General features: G+C 36.0%; 1 protein-coding gene across 4 annotated transcripts in view; it reads left to right on the top strand.

Moving 5' to 3' along the window:
- Positions 1-18867, top strand: part of LNPEP (leucyl and cystinyl aminopeptidase) — a 124725-nt gene extending 105858 nt beyond the window's left edge. For 2 of the 4 annotated variants that reach the window (XR_009180639.2, XR_009180638.2), the window contains exons 15-19: positions 561-722; positions 8661-8801; positions 9472-9553; positions 10206-10418; positions 12005-18867. Coding sequence is in view for 2 of the 4 variants with exons in the window: in XM_004455952.5 (XP_004456009.1) it covers positions 561-722; positions 8661-8801; positions 9472-9553; positions 10206-10337 (517 nt within the window). In the remaining 2 variants the exon portion in view is untranslated. Of the gene's footprint in view, positions 1-560; positions 723-8660; positions 8802-9471; positions 9554-10205 lie in introns of all 4 variants that reach the window. The other 2 variants (XM_004455952.5, XM_023588075.3) reach the window with 1 other exon arrangement.
- Positions 18868-22364: the final 3497 nt, after the last annotated feature.

Below are 22364 nucleotides of genomic sequence, written 5' to 3' on the forward strand. Positions count from 1 at the left end.
TTTCAAACAGACTCTCTTAATTTAGGCAAAAAGGTAGTAGGTAGAGTTAGCAGTTAGTAGAAATGCTTTTGGCAACAATTGGTTCTCTCCAGGTTCCTTACTGGGCATTATGGAGAGAAGATTCAAGCGTCAGATGGAGTTGGGGTGAGAGATTTGGACAGCCTTTTGAGCGCCTTCCCAGATCTGAGATTTTTATATAGGAAGTTGCCTGTGATTATTTCCACATTTGCTGCCATATTTTTGTCCTATCACACTGTATTATACTGTTGACGTTTATTGCTCTGTGCTTTTTGATAGGCTGTGTCTCATTCCTCTTCCCCTCTGTAATATCCACCCTGTTGCCTGCCTGGTTCTTCGTAGGTGCTCAGTGAATAATTATTGTATTCAATTCAAGTGATGTTCTTCATATTCATAACCATTGGAAAAGTAGCAGCCACTGAAGTAAACTTTTCTTGACCCTCTATTGTGCAGTAAAGACCCCACAACTGCCACCAGTCAAATCCCTTTGCCTTTGTGTTCAGGAATTTTCCTGTTCTCATGTGTGACCACTTTTCTTACAGCCTTCCTGCTGATGTCATGACTACTGTATTCAAAGTTGGAGCTAAAACTGAGAAAGGCTGGTTATTTCTCTTAAACAAGTACACTGCTATAGACTCTGAAGCAGAGAAGAATAAAATACTCGAAGCTCTTGCCAGCTCAGAGGATGTACGGAAACTTTACTGGTATGGAACTACCCAAGGAGTGTGGTGTATAAAAACCAAAAACATAAAACCATTGTGCTCCTAGGGTGAGGAGCTTACTTACTTTGGGATCTCTCTTTTATTCCTTATACTAACAGGCTGGACTTGAGTTGGGCGGTGTGGTAAGGAGCTTTCATGCACTGGGCTTCATTTCAGGGATTGATCCTTTACAGATTTGCGCAAGAATATGCTTTTCCCAAGAGAGAATTGGAAGATGCCAGGAATAGCAACCCCCTCCTACTGCCTGCTCAAAAACTTCTTTATGTTGTCTTAATTTAGCCTGTTGTCGTAAATTCCACAGTTAATGCTTCATTCTTTTAGGTCAAGACATTTTCTGTCCAAGCTGTCACTTTGAAAATGGAGACAATTCAGAAAAGGATAACATATACATAGATATATTAATACCTTCTTGTGAATTTATTTGTCAGAGTTTTCCTCTTTATCTGTGTGATAAAGTACCAAGAATGGGCATTTCACATGGGTGGAAGAAGAGCAATAAGTAGAGCCTCTGAACAGGAAAAAAAAGGCAATGGCATAGTAGAGGAGCTATAGGTAGCTAAGAGAAGTATGGTGGTATCTGCTGCCTGGTGTGTAGAACACCAGAAGTTGTTCACACTGAGAGTCACACTAAGGACAGAGGGAGTCCCTGAGTCTCAGTGCTTCTTTTATATAATTTTGCTCAGGTAAATCCTGATAGTGTCCCAAAGATGTTCTCAACCCCTGCCCAGACCACTTTCCAAAGACACACTGTAAACAGGCATTTACTTCAAAGTAGTAATCAGCTCCAACCCAAGCAAATAGAGAAAATATTTTGTTTTTAAATTACACTATTAATTTGCTAATAAATTCCCACTATAAAGAATTCAAGTGATATATAAGAAAATGGAGTAAAATATGTGAATGTGTCTCTTATTTTCCTGCACTTCCATTCTTATTCTTTCTTTTCTGTTAACAGTGTCAGCCTTGATCTGTTTCTATCTATGTATGTTTATATATATATGTATATATATATATACATATTTTTAAACAGATTTATACTGTACACAATGTTGTGTGACAAGGTATTTTAAAAAAATGTTTATTATTAGAACAGTTGTAGATTTACATAAAAACCATGCAGAAAGCACAGAGTTCCCATATCCCCCATATACATACACACTCACAGTTTCCCCTCTTATTAACATTTTGCATTAGTGTGGTACCTTTCTCATAATTAAGGAAGCATTTTGAGATTAACCATAGTCTCTTTTACATTAGGGTTCATACTTCGTGTAGCACAGTTCTATGGGTTTTTAAAAGATTTTATTCTGATAACATATGCAACCTAAAATTTCCCCTTTTAATTACTTTCAAGTATATGACTGTTATGTTAATTACATTCACAATGTTGTGCTACCATCACCACCATACATTACCAAAATTTTTCTTTTTTTTTTTTATTCATTTTTTAAAAAATACTACATTCAAAAAACAAAATTTTTCTTCATCACAAACAGAAACCATGTACCCATTAACCATTAATTACCCATGCCTCATTCACATCCTTGCCCCCGTGGTAACCTGTATCCTCATTTCTGACTCTTAATTTGAATATTCTAATTATTTCATATAAACGAAATCACACAATATTTGTCGTTTTGTGTCTGGCTTCTCTCAACATGATGTCTTCAATAAATGTGGTAGCATGTGTCAAAATCCAGTCCTTTTTATAGTGGAATAATATTTCATTGAATGTATATAACAAGTTCTGTTTTTCTATTCATCGGTTGATGGACACTTGGGTTGCTTCTACTTTTGGCTATTGGGAAGAATGCTACTGTGAACATTGGTGTGCAAATATTTGTTCAACTCCCTGCTTTCAGTTCTTTTGGGTATATATTTAGAATTGGGATTGCTAGATCATATTGTAATTCTTTATTTAATTTTCTGAGGAACTACCAAACTGTCTTCTAGAACTGCTGTACCATTTTACATTCCTGTCTATAATATATGCTGGTTTCTTTTTCTCCACATCATCACAAATACTTGTCATTGCCTCTTTTTTAGTAGTAAGCATAGTGGGTATGAAATTGTATCTCATGGTTTTAATTTGCATTTCCCTAAAGACTAACAATGGTGAACATCTTTCTATGTGCTTATTGTCCATTTGTATATCTTCTCTGGAGAAAAGATATTCAGATGTCCATTTTTTTTATTTTTTGGGTTTATTTAAATTATTTTTTCTTATTTTTTGTTGTTTGGTCTTTTTTGATGAGTTGTAGAAGTTCTTAATATATTCTGGATATTAAATCCTTATCAGATATATGGTTTTCTATCTATATTCTCCAATTCTGTAAGTTGTCTTTTCATTTTCCTCTTATTGTCCTTTGATACACAAAAGTTTTTAATTTTATTGAAGTCCCATTTATCTATTTTTTCCTTTTGTTGCTAATGCTTTTGGTGTAAAGTCTAAGAAAACATTGTCTAATAGGTCCTAAAGATGTTTCCCTGTGTTTTCTTCCAGGAGGTTTATAGTTTTGGTTTTTATATTTAGGTCTTTGATCCATTTGGAGTTAAATTTTGTATATGGTGTGAGGGTTAGGGTCCACTTTAATTCTTTTGCATGTGGATATCCAGTTTTCACAGAACCATTTGTTGGAGAGACTGTTTTTTCCCCATTGAGTGGACTTGATAACCTCATCAATAATCAGTTGGCCACAGATATGAGAGCTTATTTCTGACCCATTATTTCTGTTCCATTGGTGTATATATGTCTGTCCTTGTGGCAGTACCATTCTGTTTTGATTACTTTAGCTTTGTATTAATTTTTTAAATCAGGCAGTGTGAGTCCTTCAGATATGTTCTTTTTCAAGGTTGTTTTGGCTATTCAAGGTCTCTTATGTTCCATAGGAATTTCATGATTAGCTTTCCCATTTCTGCAAAAAGGATGTTGGAATTTTAATTGGGATTGTAATGAGTCTGAAAATAGCTTTGGATAGAATTCACATCTTAAAAATATTTAGTCATCCCAACCATAAACGTGGAATATCTTCTCATTTATTAAGGACATCTTTAATTTATTTCAGCAAAGCTTTTGTAGTTTTCTATGTACAAGTCCTTTACATACTTAGTCAAATTTGTTCCTAAGTATTTGATTCTTTTAGTGGCTATTATATATGGAATTTTTTCCTTGATTTCCTTTTCAGATGATTTATAACTAGTGTATAAAAACACCACTGATTTTTGAATATTTAACTTTTATCCTGGCACTTTGCTGAATTTGATTATTACCTCTAATAGCTTTGTTGTGGATTTTTCAAGACTTTTTTAGGATTTTGTCATCTGCAAATGGGGAAAGTTTTACTCCTTTCTGATTTGTATGCCTTTTCTTTCTCTTGCCTAGTTGCTCTGGCTAGACCTTCCAGTACAATGTGGAATAACTGTGGTGATGATGGGTAGTGCTGGATTTTCTCAAACACTTTTTCTGTGTCAGTTGAGATGATCGTGTTGTTTTTTCCCTTAGTTCTGTTAGTATGGTGTATTACATTAAAACAATTTTCTTATGTTGTACCACCCTTGCATTCCTTGGGTAAATTCCACTTTTTCATAGTATATAATTCTTTTAATATGCTGTTGGATTTGGTTTGCTGGTATTTTGTTGAGGATTTTTGCCTCTGTGTTGATAAGAGATGTTGGTCTGTAATTTTCTTTTCTTGTGGTATCTTTATCAGGGTTTGGTAAGAGGGTGATGTTGGCCTCATAGAATATATTAGGCACTGTTCCCTCCACTTTAGTTATTTGGAAGTATTTTAGCAGAATTTGTGTTAATTCTTCTTTGAATGAAAAAATTCACCAGTGAAGCCATCTAGACCTGAGATTTTCTCTCTCTTCACAGGTTTTTGATTATTGACTCAACCTCTTTATTTGTTATTGGTTTGTTCAGATCTTCTGTTTCTTTTAGTGACAGTGTAGGTTCTGTGTGTTTTAGGAATTGGTCCATTTCATCTAGGTTATCTATTCTGTTGACATAAATTGTTTATAGTGTACTTTCATAATCCTTTCCATTTCTGTGGTGTAGTTAGCACTATCTCTCTTTCATTACTAATTTCAGTTTTGTACACACTTTTTTTTTCAGTTAGTCTAGGTAAAGGTTTGTTGATTTTATTGATCTTTGGTTTCATTGATTTTTTTTTTCCTCTGTTCATTTACTTCCACTCTAATCTTTATTTCCTTTCTTCTGTTCACTTTGGATTTAGTTTATTCCTTTCTTTCTATTTCCTTCAGGTGTGAAGTTAGGACACTGATTTGAGATCTTTTTTAATGTAAGCGTTTAGAGCTATAAATTTTCCTCTCAATACTGTCTTTGCTGCATCCCATTAGTTTTAATATGCTGTGTTTGTAATTCATTCACCTCAAGATATTTTCCTAATTCCCCTTGTGATTTCTTTTTTGACCCATTGGTTGTTTGGTATATTGTTTAATTTCCATGTATTTGTGAAATTTTCAGTTCTTCCTCTGTTACTGGTTTCTAGCTTCATTCCATCATGGTCAGAGAAAATAACATTGTGTCATTTCAGTATTTTTTCATTTATTGAAACAAGTTTTGTGACCTAACGTGCTCTATCCTAGAGAATAATCCATGTGTACTAGAGAAGAATGTGTATTCTGTTATTGGGTGAAGTATTCTAAATATGTCTATTAGGTCTAGTTGGTTTATAGTATTGTTAAAATCTTCTATTTTTTCTAATTTTTCTAAGTCTTCTGTCTTAGATGTTCTGTCTGATAAGGTTCTTTTTAGTGAATGATTATTTTTGAGATTTTCCATGTCAGTTCATAAAGGCTACTTCATTTGTTTGTTTTATTGTTTTTTGTTTTGTTTTGTTTTTGAAGTACCCGGGGACTGTGTATGTGGGAAGCCACTGAGCCACATTGGCTTACCTGAGTTGGGTTTTTTTGTTTGTTTTATTTGTTGCTTGTCGGCACTGGGACCTGACCTGGGGAATCTCCCATGTGAGAGGCAGGTGCTCAACCTCTTGAGCCACATCTGCTCCACTACTTCATTTGTTTTTATGACTGCATAGCATTCCGTAGTATGGCTCTATCATAATTTATTTAACCCATCATTTGTTTAAAGGTCCATTGATGGGTGCCCTAGTTTGCCTGAACTACTGTCACAAATACCACACATTGTGTTGGCTCAAACAGTGGGCATTTATTGCCTGATGTTTTTGAAGGCTAGAAGGCTTCCTTTCTCCCTGAAGACTATAGGGTTGTGATGCTGACTCCTGCCAATTCTTGGGGTTTCTTGGCTTTCCCATCACATCAAAATGTCTTCTCCTTTCTCTTCCAGGTTCCCCTGACTTCCCACTTCAGGTTCCTCACTGTGGCTTTCTCTTTATAAGGCTTCCAGTAATCCAGATTAAAGCCCACCAGATTCACTGTGGCCATACCTTAACTAAAAATAGCATCTTCAAGAAGTCCTGTATAAGGGAGGAACACTGGTGTGGGGTGTTATTGATAGGGGGCACATGGTTGGGAGGGAGTTCTCCAAGGCATGTATACAGGGTACATAAAAATGTTTGGATATTAGTGGTTTCAGTTAAAAACAACAACTGAGGGAGTGCTGAGTTCCTAGCCAGGGGAACTCCATCATGTTCCCCAATGGAACAGCAACAATCCCCCAAGTACAATGGCAAAGACCATAAAGACAGTTGGTCCAACAATGAGCCCTTGATACTGATGGCTACGATTATGAGCCTGTGTGCCTAAAATATGAACTAGGCCTAGAGCTGCAGGGTGCCTAAGAGTTACCTCCTGAGAGCCTCCGTGTTGTTCAAATGTGGCCACTCTGTAAGCCAAACTCAGCATGTAAATGCATTACCTTCCCCCCAGTGTGGGACATGACTTCGGGGGATGAACCTCCCTGGTGCCAAGGGATAACTACCAAGCACCAGTTGATGATATAACTAGAAAAAGACCTTAAATAAAAGGGTCAACTCAGACCAGCAGAATATCTCAGCCTACATGTAATATCAGGTATTAAAAACTGCTTTTTAACTTTGGATGAAAGGGGGAAATGGAAAGGACAAATGAGTTTATATGGCTGTGAGTCTCCAAAAAAGAGTCAGGAGGTCATCAGAGGGATAACGCTTACATGCCTCAGCAGAGTACCAGAGACAGCCAAAGTAGATACAAGCCCAGGTACTCATTCTCCTGAGGGCTACAGAGACCCACAGGTTCTGTGGTCATGGCAGATGACTCTAGAGTTCAGTGCCATGTCCGTTGGCCCTACTTTGGAGTTTGTGTTCCTGAATGTGATGGAGTTGGACTCAGATATGACCTTTCTAAACATGCCTTTTCTGTTACTTTTACCGGACCAGTGGTTGGCATTGGTGTTGGTGTATACTCAGGAGACCTGAATCTCTGGATTGTCCATGTGACAGCCAGGTCCTGAGCCTCAGCAGACTTGCAACTCCTACCATCTGGTTTATTGGACTTACCTTGGCTAGCTAACAGGGAGGTGAAGAAGGTCAGCCAACACACCAGGGACCCAAGAGTGCCTACAACTGCAAGCAGGAGAATTGCATCCATCATCCATGTGAAATCTAAGCTCCCTCTTGATGTGGAGGGGGACTAGACATAACCATCCCAGGGTCCACAGGATGGAGGAATAGAGTATGGATTAGAGTGGACCTACTGGTGTTCTGCTGGGGAACTATTGTGATTAATAATGAAGAAATTGTAGTATTGATTGGAGAAAATGGCCACGGTAGCTGCTGAGGGTAGGAAGAGGGAGGAAGAGATATGATGTGGGGATATTTTCAGGACTTGGAGTTGTCCTGAGTGGTGCTGCAGGGTCAGAAGCTGGACATTGTGTGTCCTGCATGGCCCACTGGGTGGACTGGGGGAGAGTGTAGACTACAGTATAGACCACTGTCCATGTGGTGCAGCAGTGCTCCAAAATGTATTCACCAGGTGCAGTGAATGTGCCACGATGATGGAAGAGGTTGTTGATGTGGGAGGAGAGGGTGAGGGGGGTGAGGCGTATATGGGGACCTTATAGTTTTTGAATGTACCATTAAAAGAAAATAAAGGAAAAAAAAATGTGCACATATCAAAAAGCAAATTAAAAAAAAAAAGTGAACAATGTTGCTATGAAAAAAAAAAAGAAGTCCTGTATACGTTGGGCTCACACCTGTAGTAATACGGATTAAGATTTAGAACATGTTTATATTGGGATACATAGTTCAGTCTATCACAATGGATATTTGGGGTTTTCCCCACTATTACAGTTATTGCTGCGTTTTTGTTTTTTTTTTTTTAATAAGTGGGGGTATGTTTTCTCACTATAAGCAGTTAGTGTAGTTTAGGTGATGCAAACGGCTTATATTCAAATGCTACACTTTAGCATATATTATTTATTTAATCATGGGGCAATTGTGTAACCTCAGTTTCTTCAATTGTGAAATGTCGAAATAGGTGATAAATACCTGTTGAATTGCTTTGTTGTCACAAGGGCTTAGAATATATCTGGCATATAGTAAGTATCAATAAATGTTAACTGTTAATATTATTAAGAATATATTCTGAAATGTATGTTCATTTTCAAATCATTCCAAAAGCCTAGTTTTTTAATAGTATTAATATGCCTACCTATTCAAATCAAATAAGGTTTTTATAAAAAAAAAAAAAAAAGCTGTCCCCAGAATTCTATCAGAATTTATTTACTACCTTGTATAGTCAATATATATAGTCAGTAACTATTTACTTATTCTGTGATGGTATATGTAAATGCATAGTTCATTAGTAATTCTTCATTTAAACAAATGAGAGGTTTTCAATCTATAGCTCAATTTTAGACCAAACCAATACTAATTAAAGTTCAATCATCATTTTATCACGATTAATTATTTTGAAGGCTAAATCTACTTTGCTCTTCAGGTTAATGAAAAGTAGCCTTGATGGAGATATCATCCGAACACAGAAGCTGTCATTCATCATTAGAACTGTGGGACAACATTTTCCAGGACACTTACTGGCTTGGGATTTTGTCAAAGAGAAATGGAATAGGCTTGTACAAAAGTAAGTTTCTTAGAGAATTACTATTAGTATTCTCAGGTTCTGCATTTTAAAGTCTTCCAGTGTGTTGTTTCACAGAAATTATAATTTACTATGAGAAGAAAAATGTTTCAGTGACTGTGTAACTGAAACACAGAATTTTTACATTTGTGAACGTAGTTCCATAACATGCTCCATTTAACAGTAGTGTTCCCTTCAAGCCCAGCCATGCATGACATAAGGTCACTTAGCTCAGCATGGCCAATAGACTGTTTCAGAACAGCTATTTAGTTGTGTGTTAAAAAAAATACCTCTTCATTGCTAAGGGATTAATTAAGAGCTCATACCCAGCTAGGTAGCTCAAGTAGATTTTGCTTCTCTCTCTTTCTTTCTTTCCCTTTCTTTCTCTCTTTCTCTCTCTTTCTTTTTTTCTTTCTCTTTCTCTCTTTCAGTGAGAATAACATTTCTGTGAGTGTGATGTGATTTTTTTAGTAGATTAAATGGATTAATAATATTTGGATATCTTTAACTGAACTTTTATTTGTCCTCCTCACCTTCCTACGGTAAGTAAGTATGCTTCTCATTTACTGAGCTGAAGTTCAAAGCATTTTCTTTGCAATCAGGAACAGTGCTTTGCTTACCAGCAGCTGCCTCATTTTTTTTTTCTTTTTGCTCTTTATTTTCATTTCTCCAGGTTCCATCTGGGGTCCTATACCATTCAAAGTATTGTTGCTGGATCAACTAATCTGTTTTCAACAAAGGCGCATTTGTCCGAGGTTGGTTGTATAAAATGCTAGTCAGGGAGATCGGGTAACCCTTTCTCTTCATGTTTGCTCACTTTGAGATGGTGGCTTCTTACGTCAATTCTTGTTCCTTTTCTCTGCCTTCATCAGTGCTAATTATTCTCCATTGAGATTTAGTTATGAAGAATGGGTATATGGCAATGAGGAAAAATTCTGATTCTATTTTCAACACTATTCTCTTTTCTCCCTAATACAAATAATTTTTTTTTCCTTCACAACTTATGCAAATAATATTTTAAATGAAGACCAACATATACGAACTATTTTTTAAAGTAATAAAATTGTTTTGAAAAATTGTGTTTGCAAGTTGCACTTTTAACACCACACTTAACTTTAGACTCTACCTAATTTACTCTAACTTGGAATTTTTTGTTTTCTGTTTTAAATTTGAAACAGTCATCCTTGTGGGAGTAAGGGGAATTCAGTTTAACAAGTACTTCAGATTTCACTATATTCAATCAGGAACTCAGTGTAGATACCTTGAATATTAAAGTACCTATTCTCCACTGCTTTCAAAACATCACAGCCATCATTAATTTAAAGCCTATTTGAAAAAGATATTCAGAGTTACCTGGGATTTACTGACCTTTTCTTCTTTTGAATTACTTCTGTGTGGAACTTACAGGTCGAGGCATTCTTTGAAAACCAGTCAGAGGCAACGTTTCGACTTCGTTGTGTCCAGGAAGCTTTGGAAGTCATTCAGTTGAATATTCGATGGATGGAGAAGAACCTAAAAACTCTGACGTGGTGGCTGTAACGCACACAACTGCACCTCATTTTGCCATCTATTCAGAAAGCTTGTAAACTTGGGGCTCTGCTGCTTTTGCAAAAAGCCAAGGTGAAGCCAGAATTGTTGCCAAGTTGTTTGCACTCTCCAGAGTTCAAGTTAGCTCAGGGCTTGTCTGTATTTCTCATTCGTCTTTTCTGAAGTGTCTTTGGGCAGTCTATAGTTATATATTACAAAATTATATTCACCTAAATGCCAGTCATCTACGAAAACAATGAGTAATTTTTCTACTTTGAAGATAAAGAAATGGGGGGGAGGGTATAATCTGGAGAAACCGTTTTAGAAATTTGTTCTGTTTCTTAATATCTAGAAAGTACTGACACAATGAAAGGTCTGGCCTAAGAGCCAACCTCTTATAGGCTGCAGGTTTATCAGCCATCTGTCGCTTTCATGTTTAAAGATGTTATTTGAATGTGGTACAAAGTTTGCTTCAAAGAGTATATTAATGAAGACAATGAAGCATGTAACTATAAGAACTGATCTCAGGTGTGCAGATCTACTTTGAGTTGGGGTTTTGATTTGTCCTTTATTTTCTGAAAAAAAGTTTAAATAAGATCAATAGCTATTGTGTCTTTTTCTGCAGAATAGCCAGGTGCTACAGAATTTTTACATTTTTGTTGCATTGAAAAGCTAAATGCAAGGCCAAAAGATTAAATTTTCCAAATATTTAACATTTTCTTTTAAATCTTTTATGACATTACCATAGGAAACTGCTCTAAAATGAGTTAACTTTAGTTGTTTGATTCATGAATTCTGATATTTCCCAAATCTGTACACTTTTATGACTCCTTGCCATAGATATACCTTATGTTATAGATAAATATTTCTACATTTGTGGCAGGCATTTTGTTAACCCTGGTGTCTTTCATTGTGATTATATCACTATTACTAAGAGTACAGTTTAAGTTGCCTTTTGGCATGATAGGTCATAGATATTTTCTTTCCAAGTCATACCCATGTGTGGGTTTTCATTTAATTATCATAATGTAGCATATTAAAAGCATATTTTTTAAAAAGACCTTTAAGAAATTGAAATTTTTTATTTGAAGTTCACCATAATACCTTAATGGAATGAATAGAATGTAAGGTAGGACTAACTTGAATTCAGGTTTGATATGGTGGGCTTTGAATTTTTTCCAGTATCAATAACAGTACTTTTCTTTAATTGGAAATCATAGCTTTTCTTTAATTGTGGCCAAACTAACAGGTTAAAAGAAATGGCCAAAAAAGAATAATGAAGGAGAATATCCAAGACTGGCATTTTTACTCCTTCTGAGGAGAAATACTCTACTTGAATTTTTTTGAGCTATGCAGATTTATACCCAGATTATTGTGTTTCTTTGGTTCAAAAGGAGAAAAGCTTTCTTCCTAATAATTCCTGAGTAGTTTATATTTTGTTTGAAAATAGTTTCTATGTACATAAAAAGGGTAGTCGCCCATTTGCGAGCACTTAAAACACCATAGTCAGACAATGGGAAAGGTCACTTTTTTAACTGAGTTAGGTATGAAGTTAGAATATGTGAGACTGTATAAAATTATATTTTTTTTATGGAAAATATTTTTATAAAACAAAATTTAAAAGGCTGGCAAACTAAATGATAGCCTTCTTTAATCCTAATATGTTTCCCCCAATTTAGGTTCTTCTTAACAACATTTTATCTCTCTGCTTATCCTGAGAATCACAGAATCATCTAAAGATGTCTTTTTGAAACTGAGGTGAATGTAGGTCTATCTTACTTCTGTGCTTCAGTAAATGGATGATAATTTAGTTGATTTTGAAAGTTACTGTTTTGTATTTTAGAAAACTTTCTAGGGTTTTCTTGTTGTTCCGGTGTTTTTTTTTGTTTGTTTTTGTTTTTACCATGTATAACTAAATTCCACTTTGATACAGCATTTATATATTGTTATTTCTCAAAATCAGTTAAGATTCTTCAGTTTACCTGACCATCTTGACATTGCTCCTGTAGTATGTGCTAACTCTGCATATGGCAAATCTTGTCTTGAATTATATCCATTTTCTCCATAACTGTGTGTATGCGTGTGTGTGGTATGGGAGAGGTGTCATTATAAGTAAAACCTTATCAGGAAAAAAGAGGTAACTCATACCCTGTTGCTGTCTTTGTACTCAAAGGCTGTTCATTCCCATGCTACCGGCTCCATCTAAATTATTTCTAGTTTTGGTAGACTTTCCCTCAGTTTTTACATAGAATTCCATAATTTTTAATGGAATTCTACTAACCCATCCATACAGGTCAAATAACGGTTATCTCTAAATTAGAAACCTCGGTTAAATAATGAATAAAACTTGTATATAATTGCAACTTTCAAAGTTTTTTTTCCCCAAAACTTTATCTTAGCCACTGTATTTCTGAGAACTCAAATAGATTGAAGCACAAAAGTCAAAGTTTGTTTTTTTCTATAAGCACACAAATCTGTGACAGAATTTAGTTGTTTGATATTGTATGCCTTTTATTACAGGGACTGTCCACTTGAGTGGCACATCATACTAAACTAATAGGAAAGATAGAATTGGAAATTGTGCAAGAAAAAATTATGCTTTGGAGATCTCAAGAGTTATGAAAGTAAAAATTGAATGAGTTCAGTTTGTTAGTATCAAATGATTAGTTATATTAAACTTCAAATAGTGTCAGCTTCCACCATAAGCATGTACCTTTCTCCATCTTATGGTTTCATATAAGTCTCTTTAAATGAAATTAGATTGTCACTTTTACAGTGTTCATGAAAAGCTTCCTTACTGTCACAGGTTTACTTCACTCTAATTTTCTTTGCCACAGTGATTTTCGTTCTGTTGTACTTTAGGCACTGTAGGAACAAAAGAGCTGTCAGAAGTATCCTATATAGGTATCTGAGGGCAAGAGAGTTGCATCAACATTACTGATTACAGAACAGAATCCTTTCTGAATATCAGGAAGTTAAGTGCTGAGTTTGTTGGATTTCTAATGACCTATTATTGATGTTGGATTTTGAAAGTCTACTCAAGACTAAGGCACCTAAAGCCATAATCTGAGGTCAGATTGTCAAATATCATGTAAGCCCCAGGTGTTTCATGGGGCTCCAGGGAAGCTGTATGCATACCAGATGTATTATTACCAAGGACAGCAATTCTTGGACTGAGTTTGCAAAACTATACCAGAATTTTGTTACTTAGACCTATCTAAAACTTGAGATCATTGGTATATGATATAGCTCTTTTCCCCTTCGTGACTTCTATTTTTATTGGACTTTACTCTCTTTTTAAAGAATATCATCCTTCTCTCATTTTTATTTTTAAAAACTGACATATGGAAGTATTTTTGCTATTTTTTTGCATTCTTTCATTTTGGGCTTTGTTCTCTTCGTGGCTGTACCATATGAGAAATGGAGGTTCAAGGGTATGAAAGAGCTCCTCTTCCCCCTTTCCCTTATTACCTGCGTGGGCAATAGCTCACAGACTAGTGATTGATTCTTTGAGTGTCTTTCAGGGGGTATATATTTTTAAAATGTACATATGTGTTTTGATATTTATATCCTTTAATTTTATGTGTTTTGTCCCAACAAAAAGTGAGTTACTATCCTATGACTATTTCTTCTACCCTTCCCTTATTGCCTGTGTGGACAGCAGTTGACAGAGTGGTTTATTGGTTTCCTTTTTTGGAAGGAGGTTATGTTGGGAATAGAGCAGGGTATGTTCTTTCAAAATGTGTTTAATTGTCTTGGCTGCTATTTTGTGGGTATTTCATTTTAACTTCAGCCTTATGGACATATAGATATCCATTGAACCAGCGGGTCCAGAAGTATGACAAATAACCCATTTATCCCACTCCTTTTTGCTTGTGTAGACAATAACTAATATACAGTAGTTGCTTATTGTCTTGATCTAGACTTGAGGGTGGCAGAGGGAGGGAGAGTTATATATTATTCTTTTAAGTGTATGTAAATGTTTTGCTACTTTTTAATATTGATTTTATACTTGTTCCTTTGGATGTACATGTACTTAATGAAAACTGAGGTTCAGAGTATGACAAATCTTCTCTCTTCCCTTTTCCTTATTGCCTCTTTGGGCAGTAGTTTCATAGAGTAGTTTTTCTAGTTTCAGGGGTGCAGGAGAGTAAGGTATGTAAAATATGTACTTAATGAATACAAATATATTTGCTATTACATTGTATTGCTATTTCATTTCTTACTATTTCCTCATGGGCATGAAAGTACCTAATGAAACATGGAAGTCCAGGTGTATAGCTCTCTCCTTTTCTCCCTTTCCCTTCTTGCCTGTGTGGGCAGTGGCTCATAGAGTAGTTGTTGCAGTGAGGTTTTGGGTTTTTTTTGGGGGGGGGATCGGGGTGGAGAGTGGAGGTGAAGGGTGAGGGAGGGAAGGCAGGGCAGGGATATGTATTTAATGTTTATATGTGTTTCTACTACTATATTATATTATCTCATTGGGTACCCAGTCCTTCATTTGGACTGGGAAGTACCTAATAAACCATGGAGTTCCCCATGTATAACAATCTCCTCTTCTCCCTTTCCCTTATTGCCTATTTGGCAATAATATTAGTGTAGTTTGGGTCTTTTGAAGGTTTTCTTGCTGGAGGGAGAAGGGTTTCAGAGCAAGAATAGATAATTTATAAATGTGTATAAATGTTTTTGCTACTTTTTTGTTACTTCGTTTCTTACCTCGCCCCTTAAATCGATGTTTAAATATATAAAGAAAATTGAGGTGCAGTTGGTGACAGCCTCCTCTTCTCCCCTTCCCTTATCGCCTGTGTAGGCAGTGGCTGGTAAAGTAGTTGATCAGTTTCAAGGTTTTTTTTGTGGGTATTGGGAAAGAGGGTGAGATCAGGGTATATAGTTTTTAAAATGTATGTACATATTTTCACTTCTTTATTATTTCATTAGGTACCCAGTCCTTCACTTGGACATGTAGGATCCTAATGAACCATGGAGTTCTGGATGTATAATAATCTCCTTTCCCTTTCCCTTTTTCACTCTACAGGCAATAATTTTTAAATAGTTTGGGTTTTTCAAAGATTTGGGGGAGGTGTGGGGACTAAGGGCAGGATATATTACACACTTTTAAAAATGTACATAGAGTTTTTGTTACTATATGTGCTATTTCACTTAGAACCCAGTCCTTTTTTGGGACGTGTAGGTACCTAATGAAATGTGGAGGTCCGGTTGTATGAAAATCTCCTCTTGTCCCTTTTCCTTATTGCCTCTGTGGGCAATAGTTGTAGAGTAGTATAGCTATTTTTTTATTCCATCACCACCCCCAGGAGGGTGGGGATATGTACTTTAAAAAGTGTATATAAATGTTTTTGCACCTTTTTTCTGTTACTTCATTTTGTACCTAGACCTTTCCATGGGTACTTTAGGTACACAGTGAAAATCAAGGTTCATTCTATGAAAAATCTCCCCTTCTCCCCTTCCCTTATTGCCTGTCTAGGCAATGACTAGTAGGGTAGTTGTTTGGGGTTTTGTGTTTTTTTTGGCAGGGGTGGGATGGGGGATTTCTAGGTTTATATATTTTTTAGTGTATATAATGTTTGCTACTTTCTTTTGTTCTTTCACTCCGAATCCAGTTTTTTGTTCAGACTTGTAGGTATAAAATGAAATGCAGAAGCACAGATTCAGAGGTGTGGTAAATCTCTTCTTTCTTCCCCTATATCCTGTATACATAGGCAGTAGTCATATTTGGAACATATCTTAGGGTTTGTTGGTGTATGTATATGGATATTTACACATACAGAGAAAGAGAAAGAGACAGGTTGAGATTGATTCTATGAAAAACCTCTCCTCCTCTCTGCCCTCATTGCCTGGTGGACAATGGGGCAGTGGTAGAACAGATGTTGGATTTCTTTTTTAGGGGAAAAGGGGGCTTGTTTTTTTTAATGTATATAAATGTTTGCTACATTTTGTGTATTATTTAATTTAGTATCCAGTCCTTTGCTGGGTCATGTAGGTATTAATGAAACATGGAGGTCCAGACGTATGATAAATCTCCTATTCTCCCCGTCCCACATTGCCTGCACAGGCAATAGTTTTATAATTTGGGGTAGGTTTTGTTTTGTTTTGTTTTGTTTTGTTTTGTTGTTTTATTTTGCTTGAGGTTTTTTATTTGGGTGGGTCATGATTATGGGGAAAGGACAGGGTGTGTACTTTTAAAAAATGTATATAAATGTTTTCCTGTTACTGATTTTATACCTAGTCCATTGCATCACTGTATAGGTTACTAAAGAAAATTGAGGATCAGTGTATGACAGATCTCCCCTTCACCCCTTTCTCTTATAGCCTGTGTGGGCAAAAGTGAATAGAATAATTGTGTGTTGCTTACTTATTTGTTAGTTTTATAAGGATTTATCTTTTTGGCAGGGGTTATTCTTAAGTGTAACTATGCTTTATTCCATTTTGTATTTAGGGACCTATTGAATATTGAGTATCCTAATATGACAGATCACTTCTTCCTTTCCCATATATTTTCTTGTTCAGCAGTAACCAGTATAGTAGCTGTGGTAATTTCATTTTATTCTGTAGGATATATAACTTTAAAATTGTAAATATATATACACACAAATAATTTGCTTCTTTTTTTCCCATCATTTCCCTTTAGTACTTAGTCCCTTGCAGGGCTCTAAAGGTACCTAACAAAAATAAACGCCCACTAAATCCCTGCCATCTGGCTTGAAGGTCCAGGAGGAGGGTGGTAGTGGTTTAACTAATGGCAACAGGCAGGTAGCAAATAAGGTAAGGGACTGTTTGGATGTGAGAAGACACTTTGGATATGGTTGAACTGTGAAATCTAATCAGATCTAATATTTCTCTTGTTCATTCAAACTGAATAAAATAGTGAACGGAACCTGTACTTTGAAAATTCCAGAAAGACAAGAGGACAGTAGTTAGTAAACGTATGTTTTCAGTTCATTGGTGATTAGTCTTTCAGTAACTGCTAAGACAGTAAAGCTGACCTTGGTATTATAAAATAAAAGTGCTGCCTGAAACTCATTTGAAGACTCTTGAGAATAGCTCCTTTTTGAGACCGGAGTTCTGAATCATCTACAGAAGTCAGTTACAGTTCTATCAATAGCACATTCATGTGTACCCAGTGGAAATTATTTTGATTCTGGGAATGAGCCTTTTGAGTTATTGTCACGGTTCCAGTTAATGAATACATGGGCCCAAAACCTAATCCAAAAGGAGTTTTAGAGATAGCATGACAAGTTTGGCCCTTTCTTACAAAGAGCTGTTTAGTGTGGCTGCATCTCTCCTCGGTTTTACATTAGCTGTACCATTCCTGTTCCTTTTCCCTTTTGTCTTTGGTGCCTGCCCCTGTTAGATGTTATCTTCAATTGCACTCAGAAATGTAAACCAGTGCTGCCTCATTAGCTGTGTGTTTTCGTGTGCATTTCATGCATCCAGACCTTTATGTGCACTTTTCGGCATTCTTGTGTCACGTTTCGCATTGTCTCTTCATCCACCACATGGTAAATGCTTTGACTCCACATTTGTCTGTATCAAAGAAAATGTATGTGTGAATGTCATTTCCTTCCTTCCATCCTTCTTTCCTGCCTTCTTGCTTTCTTTCCTTCAAGCATCTTAGCACTATATGTTTGTTTTGACATTTATAATGATGCTACTCCATGCTGAAGATTTGCCATATTATTATATATAGTTTTTAGAAACTTTAGGTGATAGGACTCAGAAAATTTGCAAAGAGATTTTATTTACCATATCAAACTCTCAGGTTCTAGTGTTGAAAAACTAGCCTATATTTTGCTGTTTGTTACTTATACCTACTGCTGTAGAAAAAATAAAGGTTTATTCATGACATATTTAACTTTGATCATAAATAAAGACAGGGGGACACCTTTTTGGAGTTAGTCATGGTAGTCATTAGTGATATTTCTGAACAGTTCTTAATTTGAAATACTTCAAAGGAAGTAAAAGGTCATGGCTTAACTGCGTGAAATGTTCCAGAAGTTGAACAGTTACAAACCATCAGTACAATAACACACTCATGTGTATATGTATATATGAAATGAGAATTACAACATAATTGGAGCATTTGCATTAATGAACAAATTCACATTGAGACAAAACTTAGTCTTAACCACTGTCTTGACTAAAGCCAAGTGTTCCATGTTGCTGTGAAGAATAGTATCTTTCAAATACTTTGGAAAGTAATTACTTGGAAATTTGTAAAGGTATTAAATTTTTGTCTTTGAGCACCTATATAAAGATCTTCAATTTCTTGAGTCTGAGTTTGTGGTTTGGAATTCTAAGTTTATATCATAAGCTGTCTTTTGTGGAAGACTTTGAAAATAGTATGTATATATATAAAATTGTATATGCAAATTGTGTTGTTTCAGTTATAAAGGGAAAAAGCTTATTTTTCTTTATATTTCTGATAACTTGTTATGCTATGACCACTGATTGAAAGGCATGTGGAACTGCAAACACTGTTGCTTTTTTTTTCCTTGTGAAATGAAAATAAAAGTATTTAAATACAGATAAGGTGTGGACTCTTTGAATAAAAATAATTACATGTATAAAGTGGTATTTCTTCTCGATTATTAGTTCCACCAGGGCAGTAACCGTATATGTTGTTTTTCCTAACTTGTTTTCTGTCTCGCTAAGATACCAGTATCCCTGCTGCATATAACTCAAGGTTTCTCAACCTCAGCACCTTTAACACTTTGGGCCAGATAATTGTCTGTCTTGGAGGGTGGGGGCTGTCCCATTAGTGTAGGATGTTTAGTAGTATCCCCGGTGTCTATGCACTAGGTGCCAACAGCACAGTCCCCACCAGTATGACAGCCAAAAGTGTCTCCAGACATTGCCACCTGCCCCCAGGTTGGGGTGGGGGGGTGGAGCATAATCTTAAATGGTTGCATGGGGCAGGGGACTCAGTTACATGAACTCAATTTAAGGCAATTGTGTGCTCTTTGAACTGACATGATTCTTGTCTATGCTTTGGATCACCTTAGTAGCCAAGATATGGTAATAATTATACAGTACATAAATCAATGTGAGACTTGTAACTTTTTATGCCAGTGAAACCAAATAACATTCACTATCTCAATTTGAAGGTGGAAGGACATTGGCTGTTATAGAGGGAACATCCTTTGTCTTGATTTACTTAAAATTGGAGTGCCCAGCCCTTTTGGAGGGACACTGCTACCGCTTTGTTCCTGGCATAGTCTACAATGAGTAATCTAGAAGTAGAATTGAGAATTACTTTGTTTTCCAGCTGTGGGAACTGGAATCAGTAATCTTTTATAGTAATTAATCATTTGTGCTTGAAATTGGGCATTTTAGGGCGTAATTCAGTAAATCTAACTCAACCCTCATACCGAAATCCCATTTCTGGGGATACAAAAGAGCCTTGGTGCCATGTCTTTTTAAGACTCTTTTGATGGACTTTAATACTTAATAGGGCAAAAGCTATTAGGATTTTAAAAGATTTTGATCAAGTTTCTAGTTAAGATTTTGATTCTTTTTTATTTACAGATATCTGCAGCAAACAACTGAACAAAAAACAATTATAAATGTAAAGAACACTTTGATTCCAGTGGACTTTTGGGGATGGATAGTAATAAATATTGCTGTTTTTCAAAATTTTTTTTTTTAACTCAAGGCACAAAATGGTTTGATTTGGTTGTATTATCTTTTCTCTTTACTTTTCAATTCTTACCATAAAGCCCTCTCCCACATGCACCCAAAAAGGCCTCCAGTGCTTTCTGAAACTAGTGTGCAAGTTGAACAGTTGACTTTCATGCTATAAAGGGGTATTTCCCAGAGAGCGAAAGCATACTTTTAAATTTTCTCCCACTCCTGAGGTGGCTCCCTCATCTGTCTGCTTGCTATGTCTGCTCGTTGTGTCCACTCGTCTGCTCCTTGTATCCACTTATTGTCTGCTCATCGTCTTTAGAAGGCACCAGAATCTCCTATGTGGGAGGGGGTGCCCAACTGCTTGAGCCACATACCCTCCCCTAAATTTTTAAATTATACCCTACCCTCTAGATCCAATAATTGGCAATTGTTGATGTTTTGTACTTCAATTCCATTATTTTTCTTCATGAATGGATACCCAATCAACTGATCTAAGTCCAGCTGAGGCTAAATAACACCTTTGGGACCCCTGGTTGCTGTTGTTGGCTGAGCTGTATTCCATCCAGGGATTATGCTTATATGTATAATAACTTTCTTTCCTACTTATTTTTATAAAAGGAGAACACAATTTAATAACAAAACAACCCAGTAGAGTTGTCAATGATGGAAATGCTCCCAAATGTTGACAAGCAGTCAGGACCAGTAGGCAATAGTTTGAAAGGAAGTCAGAGGACATACTAGAAGACAAATCAGCATAGGAAAAACTATTCTGTGTGTTGCTTATTAAAATGCCATTTAAGTACAAGCCAAATGCTGGAAATTGAATGCCCCCCTGTTCGATGTTCTCTTTTCTGATGCTGTTGCTTCCCTCCTATGTAAATGTAGTGCAAGAGATCCTTGGGTACTGTGTACAAGATTGCACGATGACTGCCTTATGCATTTTGTTGCTGCTTATGTCTTCACTTTCTTTGCCTCCCAGCCTTTTGTAACTTTTAATTTGAACAAAAATTTTTGGAATATTGTTGTGGTAACAAAAGGCAACAAGTTCAAGAAATTTGAAATACTTGAAAGGCTGTGGAGCATAGTTTCTGGCTTCAAGTAGGCCAGGAATTGGTTTCTGGTTCAATTATTTTCCACTTATAGAGAGTTATTACTTTCTGTTAGCCTCAGTTTCCTCCAAATATAAAAGAGGAATACCGCCTACCTGAAAAGCAGGTAAATACCTGTAAAGTGCCTAGCCCTATGCCTGGTGCAGACATAATATCAACTGCTATTGTTAAAACTGCCAACTATTTTCTAAGATACATGGAGATTAATATTTTAAGTTACAGGTGGAAGTGAGAATTAAAAATTGAGTAAGATTATACAACTTGCCAGTTAGGAAATCAGAGAAATGATTTCAGCCTAATCTGGTTTTAATCTGGCCTTAAATTTGCAAAAATCGTATGTATTTAACAGGCCTTTTAATTTAATAGAAAAAGCAAAGTTATATAGGTCTCAAAACCTTGATTGTCATTGAATTTGGTTAATTATAAGTAAATAATACACTGACTCTTGGCTAATCTCCAATGATGTAACAATAGTTACTTTGCAGTAATAACATGAGGTACAAATGTATGGGAAAATAGACCTGGTGTTTCATAGGTGCTCAGTATTAGTTTCCTTTATCTTGATTTATTTGCCTTTAATATGCAATAGCATTTAAACATACCCAGGTCTCAAAAAGCATTGTATACAACTGCTCCATTAGATGGCACAATGCTGATTGTAAGTACCAGCAGGCACCTCTCATCGAACAGGCTAACTCCATTTTATAGATAAAGTAAGGGCACCAGAGGTTATGACTTAGCTAAGACCCCATTTGATATTATATGTTAAATTTGTATACCTTTGGTGTTTGTACAGAAAAGTTTGTATATCACTTTTGATACCAGTGATGTGCAAATTGCCTTCATGATACTGTTTCCTTGGGGAAGAGAATATTAGAATTTGCTGTTCAAAGAAGTGTTTCATCACGTTTATGTTGAGTGTGGAGATAAACTACCCTAATGTTTGTTTTTTTAACTTTTAAACTTGATGTGAACTTGATGATGTTTAAATTAAGTGGGTTCCCTTGAAGTAATCTCTCTCAGGTGGAAGGTACTAATGTCAGGAAGGTTCAGACAGACTTATTCCACCACAGAATGGTGATGATATTAGGAAAGAGTGGTGTGGTGGCTTGGAATTATGTACCCCAGAAAAAAACAGGTTCTTAACCCATTCCTGTGGGTGTGGCCCGATTGTAAATACAGGATTTTTGATAAGGTTATTTCAGTTAAGGTGTGGCCCACCTCAGTCAGGATGGTCTCATCCTATTACTGGAGGCTTTTAGAGAAAGTCACAGAGAAGACACTG

The sequence above is a fragment of the Dasypus novemcinctus genome, chromosome 2, assembly GCF_030445035.2.
Source record: "Dasypus novemcinctus isolate mDasNov1 chromosome 2, mDasNov1.1.hap2, whole genome shotgun sequence".
NCBI classification, from domain to species: Eukaryota; Metazoa; Chordata; class Mammalia; order Cingulata; family Dasypodidae; genus Dasypus; species Dasypus novemcinctus.